This window comes from Eriocheir sinensis, chromosome 57 (genome assembly GCF_024679095.1).
Source record: "Eriocheir sinensis breed Jianghai 21 chromosome 57, ASM2467909v1, whole genome shotgun sequence".
In the NCBI taxonomy this organism is placed as follows: domain Eukaryota; kingdom Metazoa; phylum Arthropoda; class Malacostraca; order Decapoda; family Varunidae; genus Eriocheir; species Eriocheir sinensis.
This window is the reverse complement of record NC_066565.1, coordinates 2718189-2728188: the sequence shown is the minus strand read 5'-3', so window position 1 is coordinate 2728188 and position 10000 is coordinate 2718189. Positions and strand designations below refer to the sequence as shown.

Sequence of the window (10000 nt, the reverse complement as noted above, 5' to 3'; positions counted from 1 at the left end):
TATTTATTTTAATTTGTGGGTTTTGGCTCTGATAGTTCTTTGGTTTCCTGTTATTATTATTATTATTATTATTATTATTATTATTATTATTGTTTTTTTAATAAGTGTTTTATCGAGAATACTTACTCTGTGTGTGTGTGTGTGTGTGTGTGTGTGTGTGTGTCCGCCACCTGCAAGTCGTGTTAACGGGATGGTGGTGTTTTTTTTCTGAGGAACTGGTTCGTGTGTGTGTGTGTGTGTGTGTGTGTGTGTGTAAAGGAGACGTATACATGTGTGCATCCCCGCGTGTGTGCGTTTGACGTGAGTGTGTGCAAGTTCTCGCAGGAATGTGTGTACACGTGTACGTAAGTCCACGCTCATGAATGATTTCGTCCCTGTGTGTACGCCTGTGTGTGTACTTACATGTGTACGGCCGTGTGTGGACGCACAGACCTGTACGTGTGTGTGTGTGTGTGTGTGTGTGTGTGCACATGGCGGGGAGGTGTGTGGAGGTTTACATGTGTGCGTGTGGAGGTGTACACACACGTGGATCTGTGTGTGTGTGTGTGTGTGTGTGTGTGTGTCCGGGAGCCTTACATAACATTTCAACTTTAGTGCCGAAGAGGTACTGACCACCGCCATTTTGTTTATCTTGAGACTAATGGTAATAATAGTAGTAGTAGTAGTAGTAGTAGTAGTAGTAACAGTCACCACCACCTCACAAGCAACAACACAATGAGGTGACGGAGTGGCTGATGTTACGTCACCGAGGGGGGGAGGGGGGCTGAGTCACGCCGGGGGGAGGAGGAGGAGGATGAGGGGTGTAGGAGGAAGAGGAGGAGGATGTGAGGGAGGGAAAGGGCAAAGGGGAGAGAAGGGAGGAAGAGGAAGAAGAGGAAGGAGTGAGAGGGGAAGAAGAGGAGGAGGAGGAGGAGGAAAAGGGTGCATGCAGGAACGCCTAACCCTTACCTCCCTACCCTCCCCCCTTTATCTCTCTCTCTCTCTCTCTCTCTCTCTCTCTCTCTCTCTCTCTCTCTCTCTCGAACGCAAGCACATACGCGCGTTGGCTTGGCTTCGAATGCTTCTCTCTCTCTCTGGAGGCTTCTGGAGGGAGGGCAAGTGGAGGGTTTTTCTTACTTAGGAAGGGCGATGACTCCTCCACCTCCTCGTATCGTCTTCCTCCTCCTCTTCCACCTCCTAATCCACCTCATTCTCACTCCTCTCACCTCCCTTCTCTCTCTCTCTCTCGTTTTATTTATTTATTATCTTTTTTTGTTTTGTTTTGTTCTATATAATTTCCGTCTTGGCAACTCACGACCTGTTTCCTCCTCCTCCTCCTCTTCTTCCTCCTCCTCCTCCTCCTCCAAGCAATTATGAGTCTCGCTTGTTGTTGTTGTTGTTGTTGAATTTAGATTGTTTTCTCTCTCTCTCTCTCTCTCTCTCTCGGCGTATGTGTGGGGAGGTGTGGAGGTCACGTGCTGGAGGAGGAGGAGGAGGAGGAGGAGAGATGAGGGTTGCCTGCCGTGTCGTGGGTCAGGGATGAGGAGGAAGAAGAAGAAGAGGAGGAGGTGGAAGGTTAGGGAAAGGAGGAAGAGGAGAAGGATGTGGAGGAAAAAAAAGAAAACAGTAAGAGAAAAGAGGAGGAGGAGGAGGAGGAAGAATATATGAAAGAGGAGGAGGGGGAGGAGGAAGAATAGATGAAAGAGGAGGAGGGGGAGGAGGAAGTGGATGAAAAAAAAATAGGTTTACGAACGGAAGAAGAGGAGGAGGAGGAGGAGGTAGAAGAACAGGAGGCGGAGGAAGAGGGAGGAGGAGGAGGAGGAGGTTGGCCCATGCTTGCACGACCTCTCCCACGGTGGAGGAGGAGGAGGAAGAGGAGGAGGGGGAGCCTTGAATGAAACACAGGGATGGGCTGGGAGAGGAGGAGGAGGAGGTGGAGGAGGAAAGGGGGGAAGAGAGGAAGGAGGGATGGAGATGAAGAGGAGGGAGGAAGGAGGCGGAGGAGGAGGAGGAGGGATGGAGATGAAGAGGAGGGAGGAAGGAGGCGGAGGAGGAGGAGGAATCGAGCCGCCGCCTTCTCCTCCTCCTCTTCCTCTTCTTCCTCCTCCTCCTCCTCCTCGAAAAAAACGGTAAATTTGCCTCTCCAACATCGCTGCTGCTTCTCCGTTGGCTTCCCCTCAAACACCTGGCCTTCAGTCTTCCTCTCCTTCCTCCTCTCCGGCTTGCTCCTGCGCCTCCTCCGCCTCACACAGGGTAGCCACGGGGTCCTCGCACGCCCCTGGCAGGCTAAGGCGGGGGGCGGAGGCGTGGGGGCGTGGGAATAAGTGAAAATAACTGAATTTGTCATGAGAGAGAAGCCACCATATTCCCGCTCCATCCGTGGTCGCTAACCTCAGATGCCAGATTGTCATACCACGCCTTGCCTTTTCCCGCCCCACGCCTTCCCCACGCCTTCCATACCACCACTAAGACCTGGAAACCAACCCCAAAGCATTAACCCACCCTCACCAACCCCGGAAACCCCTGAAATCCCCCTCACGCCGGGCTGGGAGGCAGAAATATGGCAACAAGGCGCTGGTGGTGGTGGTGGCGGGTATGGCGGCAGTGTTGCCATCTTGGGCTAAGAAATGTACATTGTTGCTGGGTTTGGCTTTACCCAGCGTGCCCCTGCCGTGTGTGCCCGCCGCCAGGGAGGGATGAATGGGCAGGGGGTGTGGCAGGGGCGGCAGGGGCAGGGGGAAGGGGTGAGACGGAGGAGGAAGGGAAGAAGAAGGGAGGAGAACGGCCATTGCTGGTTGTAAGAGAAAGCCGGTGGGTAGAGGGTGGGATGGGGGGGGGGTGGGGGCACACACTCTCTCTCTCTCTCTCTCTCTCTCTCTCTCTGGGTTATGGTCACACGTGGGGTTTGGTAATACTGATTTTTTTCCGTATTTATTTTTATCTGAATTTCCTCTACTACAAGACCCATATATCTGTTTATTTATACATTATACTCTTATCTATATTAAGTTGCAGTATATTTAACCAATTAATATATTCAAAGTATTTACGTATATCATAATTAAGTTTATGTAAAATAACTATATATGTTTTTTATCTATATATTAAGTGTTTTTACGAATTAGAATATATAATTGCATGGTCTGAAAGATGATTATTAGGCTAAAAGTTAATACTCGCTGACCCTTATATACTTAACAGATTTTTTAAGGCATTCAGTACGTTTCTATACATATACCCTTTCTCTATGTATTAACTCCATATTCACGTATTATTTCATGTATTTTATGTATTCCTTCAGTACGTTCCTATACATATTAATACCTCATACATACACCTAAACCCTTTCTCTATGTATTAACTCCTTATTCACGTATTATTTTATGTATTAACTCATTTCCTTATTATCCAGAGTAGGTAATGAGACGGGTTAGTGGAAAGTTGTTATTATTATTATTATTATTATTATTATTATTATTATTATTATTATTATTATTAGCTGGCAATGTGGTGATGGACAGGTGGTGGTGACAGGTGGTGGTTGGTGTGGTTGGTGGTGGTGGGTGTGGTGTGGACAAGTTTTATTTCTTGCTACACACACACACACACACACACACACGTGGCCACCATATGGTTCTATATTTAGTACACAAGAGTAGATTTTTGCTTTGTTTTTGCTTGTATTATTTTTTGTTTTTATTTTTTTACTTGGGTCATAAAATTATACTGTGCCTGTCTGTCTGTAGGTATGTATGAGGTATGATAATAATAATAATAAATGCTATTTCTATTATTACCACAACTGTTACTACTACTACTACTACTACTACTAACCCCCGTCTCTCTCCCCCAGGCCCCCCAGCAGCACATGGCCGGCGGTGTGGTGGGCGTGGGCATGGGCGTCCCCGGCGTCAACGTGCCCGGCGTGGGTGTGACCGTGGGCGTGCCTGGCGTGGGCGTGCCTGGCGTGCCCGGGGGCGTGGTGGTGGGGGAGGAGGAGCAGGGGGCGGCCAAGGGGAAGAAGAGGGCGCCCAAGAACAAGACGCCCAAGGCCCAGAAGCCGCCCAAGGAAGCCAAGCCCAAGAAGGCCAAGAAGGCGAAGGAGCCCAAGGAGAGCAAGCCCAAGAGAGCCAGGTGGGTGCAGGGGGTTTGGAACGTGTTCACACATGTTTGTGCGTGTGTGTGTATGTTAACTCATCTGTTTCTGTCAGTGTCCCTTGAGTTTTACGTTATCTCTTTATCTCATGTCTGTCTGTGTTGTCTGTAGCCCTGTGTTGCATATCTATCCTATCAGACTGTTAGTTTGTGTCTGTCTGTCTACTTACCCTCCACTCACCCCCTTCCCTCCAGCCCCCAGGTGAAGAAGCCCCGAGGGAAGAAGGCAGTTGCGGCGGCGGCGGCAGCAGCAGCAGCGGCAGCCGCGGCCGCGGCGGCGGGGGAGGGCGGCCTGCTGCCCGTGGACAGCGGCACGGGGGCGCCGCCGGCGGCCCTCATGGACCCCTCCGTGGCGCCCCCCGGCACGCCGCTGGACCCCACCAAGGTGAGGGACACTGCGTGCCAGCAAGGAAGGAGGGATTGTTGGGCCATTGTACTATCTAGTAGACTTAGAAACAAATATTTATTTTCCTTATTTATTGACTTATTTTATTTATATAATTTATTTTATTTGTTTTATTTCTAGATATGTGTATTTTGTTATATATATATAGATATATATATATATATATATATATATATATATATATATATATATATATATATATAAGTGTACTTATTTATCTTATTTTATACTGATATTTTATTTATTAACATATTTGTCTATATTTATTTTTCTGTTGGTAATATTTATACAGATATTCGTTATTTTATTCATTATTACATTGTCAGAGATACCAAAAGAAAAAAATAGCAAAATAATAATGAATTCTTGATGGTAATGGTAATAGTGTTGACCATACCTTGGATGCTGAACAGTAATAATATTAAGGAAGGTCTAAGCAAACCCTCAACAACATTAACAACCAAACAACCTCACCTAACCCTCTGGTCCCCCCTCAGGTTGACCCAGCGACGGGCCTGCCCCTCGCCGCCTCGCCGGTCGTCCCCGTGACAGTCAATGCCAAAAAGGAGAAGAAGCCTAAGGTGAAGAGCTCCACCACCAGAAGAAAGCCCTCCGCCAAGTGAGTGTGGAAGAGGGAGGGAGGAGGGAAGTGCGGGAGAAGGAGGAAGAAGAGGAGAAAGATGGAATAAGACAAGGAGGAGGAGGAGGAGGAGGAGGAGAAAGATGGGATAAGACAAGGAGGAGGAGGAGGAGGAGGAGAAAGATGGAATAAGACAAGGATGAGGAGGAGGAGGAGGAGGAGAAAGATAGCATTAGACAAGGATGAGAAGGAGGAGGAGGAGGAGGAGAGAGAACTTAGGTTAGGTTGTGTGCAAAGGAGGAGGAGGAGAAGGAGAAAGGAGGAATAAGACAAGGATGAGAAGTAGGAGGAACAGAGAAATGGAGGAGTGAGGAGAGGATTAGGTTAAGGAGGAGGAGGAGGAAGTGGAGAGAGCTTAGATTAGGTTATGTGTGGAGGAAGAGGAGACAGGTTAGCTTAAGTTGGAGGAGGAGGAGGAGGAGAAGGAGGAGGGAGGGAGGCTAGGCTAGGTTGTGTGTGCTAAGGAAGAAAGAGAAGAAGAAGGAGGAGGAGGAGGTTGAAGAGAGTAACTGCAGGAGGAGGAGGAGGAGGAGGAGGTGTGAGGGAGAATAGACTAGGTTGGATGAGCTAAGGGAGGAAGAAAAGATGTTTGCGAAGAGAGGAGGAGGAGGAGGACAAGGTTGAGGAGAGTGACTGCAGGAGGAGGAGGAGGTGGGAGAGTATTAGGTTCTGTAAGGGGAAGAAGGAGGAGGAGGAAGAGGTGGGGGGAGGAGAAGGTTAGAGTGGAGTTAACTGTACGATTGTCAGGGCAAGAGAGAGAGAGAGAGAGAGAGAGAGGCCTAAGCAACAACAGAAGGAATGGACAGGCAACTCAACTGTCACTATACAAATCCGATCTTTCAATAACAAAACTTACTACAATGTCCCCACACCATGACTGGCATCCATCGCTTATACAATCTCCACCTCCCCCTATTTAAAATCTACATGCAATCCACTTCTATGAGCCATCTGATGTGTCTTATGTTGGGTTTACGAGAAAGCCACTGTGCATCATGGCTCATAACTCCCATCGCAACACCAGGGCAGGACAGTATATCATGTTTTTTTCTGGGCAGCAATAGTGTTATAGTTTCCCCAGACACCTCTCATGTTAGAACTCCCATCTCTTTCGCTGTGGGCAACTATCACACACACTAACGGACCTCCCATCTCCTTCACTGTGGGCAACTATCACACACACTAACGGAACTCTCATCTCCTTCACTGTGGGCAACTATCACACACACTAACGGAACTCCCATCTCCTTCACTGTGGGCAACTATCACACACACTAACGGAACTCTCATCTCTTTCGCTGTGGGCAACTATCACACACACTAACGGAACTCTCATCTCTTTCGCTGTGGGCAACTATCACACACACTAACGGAACTCCCATCTCCTTCACTGTGGGCAACTATCACATACACTAACAGAACTCCCATCTCCTTCGCTGTGGGCAACTATCACACACACTAACGGAACTCTCATCTCCTTCGCTGTGGGCAACTATCACACACACTAACAGAACTCTCATCTCCTTCGCTGTGGGCAACTATCACACACACTAACAGAACTCCCATCTCCTTCGCTGTGGGCAACTATCACACACACTAACAGAACTCCCATCTCACACACTAACAGAACTCCCATCTCTTTCACTGTGGGCATCTATCACACACACTAACAGAACTCCCATCTCCTTCGCTGTGGGCAACTATCACACACACTAACAGAACTCCCATCTCTTTCACTGTGGGCATCTATCACACACACTAACAGAACTCCCATCTCCTTCGCCAGGCAACTATCACACACACTAACAGAACTCCCATCTCCTTCGCTGTGGGCAACTATCACACACACTAACAGAACTCCCATCTCCTTCGCTGTGGGCAACTATCACACACACTAACAGAACTCCCATCTCCTTCGCTGTGGGCAACTATCACACACACTAACAGAACTCCCATCTCTTTCACTGTGGGCATCTATCACACACACTAACAGAACTCCCATCTCCTTCGCTGTGGGCAACTATCACACACACTAACAGAACTCCCATCTCCTTCGCTGTGGGCAACTATCAGACTCACTAACAGAACTCCCATCTCCTTCGCTGTGGGCAACTATCAGACTCACTAACAGAACTCCCATCTCCTTCGCTGTGGGCAACTATCAGACTCACTAACAGAACTCCCATCTCCTTCACTGTGGGCATCTATCAGACACGGAACTCCCATCTCCTATACTGTGGGCAACTATCAGACTCACACTAACAGAACTCCCATCTCCTTTACTGTGGACAACTTTACCAAACAGTCACACTAGCACCCCAACCCTCAAAGCTGAATTATGAATGCCAGCGGGTTAGTTCAAACATGCCATTCACCTTTCTGCCTGGAGTGTTTGTACGTTAGAAGGTTAAGCGTGTGACCGTAAACAGACCCTCAACATCTCTTATCTTTTACATGTTGAAGGAGGAGGTTGTGTCATTGTAAACAAACCTCCTCAACATCATCTTTTACATGTTGACATCTTGATTTACATAGATTTAGGTCAGTGATACTCTGCGTTTTGCTAATTCCTCATTCTTCACACATTCATTAGACTATAGTTGGAATTATAAGACACTTCGCATCTACCATCAACTATTTCTAAAGGTCAAAGGGGAGGCAGTCGAGTTCTAATGAGTGTTTCTTTAGGTGCAGGGTACAGAAGAAGGGTCAAACTACCACCAGGGTCAAAAAACTACTCCTGGAAGTGCCCAAAAGTCCTAGGAAAGCCTTGTCAAATAGGCGAACTTAAGCGACGAAATCTTTAGTAATATGGCCTTATATTTCCTGAGTCTAGTCTGGCACCCACGTCTAAAGTCTTCAACCTACAGTTTCCTTGATTTCCTTAGATGTAGGTCAATGATATTCTGCATTTGCTTATTTCTCATCCTTCACAGACATAAGACTAGATTTCCTGAGTCTAGTCTGGCACCCATGTCTTAAGTCTTCAACCTACAGTTTTCTAGAGTTCCTTAGATTTAGGTCAATGATATTCTGCGTTTTGCTTATTCCTCCTCCTTCACAGACATTCATAAGACTACATTTCCTGGGTCTAGTCTGGCACCCATGTCTTAAGTCTTCAACCTACATTTTTTATTCATTTCCTTAGATTTAGGTCAATGATATTCTGCGTTTGCTTATTCCTCCTCCTTCACAGACATTCATAAGACTACATTTCCTGAGTCTAGTCTGGCACCCATGTCTAAAGTCTTCAACCTACAGTTTTCTTCATTTCCTTAGATTTAGGTCAATGATATTCTGCGTTTGCTTATTCCTCCTCCTTCACAGACATTCATAAGACTACATTTCCTGAGTCTAGTCTGGCACCCACATGTCTTTAGTATTTCACCCACGAGCGACAGAGACAACCTTTCCCAGCTGGACAAGACAGGGGTAGTGTTTATTGCGTCATGGATGAGTCAAGGGGCTGTTACACTGGGCAAACTTTCCATGGATCTTCAGTCAAACCACGATTTCCGCTAGCGTGGTTCTCATTTGTTTCTTGTTATTGCTGATGATGATGATGGTGAATAGTACCATCGTCCTTCAGTGAAATCTACCGTAGCTTTGGAAGATCGTGGACGCGTCAGAAAACCGCGGAAATATGAGAACCACGCCAGCGGAAATCGTGGTTTGACTGAAGATCCACGGAAACTTTGCCCAGTGTAACAGCCCCTTAAGAGTGCTGGGGTTGACGGGGAGGCAGGAAGCAAAGGAAACAGACCCCATACCAGCGGCCCTTCCCGGTGAGGTGGTTCCCGTCCCAAGCTTGTACAAAGACCCCAAATACACTTACCACAACCTGACCCCATGTGTTTTACTGTCTTGGTGTTGGGTGTGCATGAGTCAGTCTTAAGCCACGCCTGAGGTGACCCACAAGAGGACATTACCGCCCCCGCCCCCTTCGTCCCGACCTGACCTGACCTGACCTGCCCCCCACACACACACACACTTGCCCTTTCATTTCCGTTTCGGTTTGCAACTTTCCTCTGACGGTTTTTATGTTTTGGTTTGGATAATTATTGCATATGAGCTTCCTTGATTATTTTTGCGGGAGTCATTATTTCTATCAGATTTATGTTATTAATTTTTGGATAGGTGGAAGCATGACTCCATTCAACCCATGCTACTGTCAACTGGGTATTTTGCGGACTGATTATTTTTCCATGTATAGCAAAAGACGCCTTAGAGAGAGAGAGAGAGGGCGGTTAACATCTTTTATTTTACATTCATCTATTCATCTATTCCTCATTTTTCTTCACCTAGTCCACTCGTCACCTCAACACACACACACACACACACACACACACACAGACACACATTCAATAGTTACAACTTTCCCAAGGGTGACCGAGGGGTGTGTTGTGTGTGGTCAGGTTCCAGCGCTACCCAGAGATTCACGATGAGTCTATTAATTGCTGGCTGTGATGAGTCCAGCTTGTGATCAGGCCGTGGTGAATCACACACACACACACACACACACACACACACTCACTCACTCATTCACCCATCTCCTCAACTCACCATCCACTCTTCCACTTGAGTATTATATCACTTCTATGACCAACCCACTCATCCACCCAACTCACTTTCTCCACCTCCTCACCCTCCACTCATCCACACAGACTCCTCCTCAACCTCAAACGGAAGCGGAAGAGGCGCGGTTCGGAGTCAGACTTCTCGGAGACGGAGGGCGGAGGCGGCGGCGGAGGCAAGGAGGAGGACGACAGCAACAAGCGGAGGTCTGGGCGGAACACATCACGGAAGAAGTACGTTGATGA

General features: G+C 47.5%; 1 protein-coding gene across 1 annotated transcript in view; it reads left to right on the top strand.

Annotated features, from left to right (window-relative positions):
* The window catches only part of LOC126984574 (uncharacterized), a 72894-nt gene that overhangs the window by 33077 nt on the left and 29817 nt on the right, over window positions 1–10000 (top strand). The window contains exons 4-7 of the mRNA XM_050838316.1: window positions 3833–4113; window positions 4330–4519; window positions 5038–5159; window positions 9845–10000. The exon at window positions 9845–10000 is cut by the window's right edge and continues 187 nt beyond it. Coding sequence (XP_050694273.1) covers window positions 3833–4113; window positions 4330–4519; window positions 5038–5159; window positions 9845–10000 — 749 coding nt within the window. The remainder of the gene's footprint in view (window positions 1–3832; window positions 4114–4329; window positions 4520–5037; window positions 5160–9844) is intronic.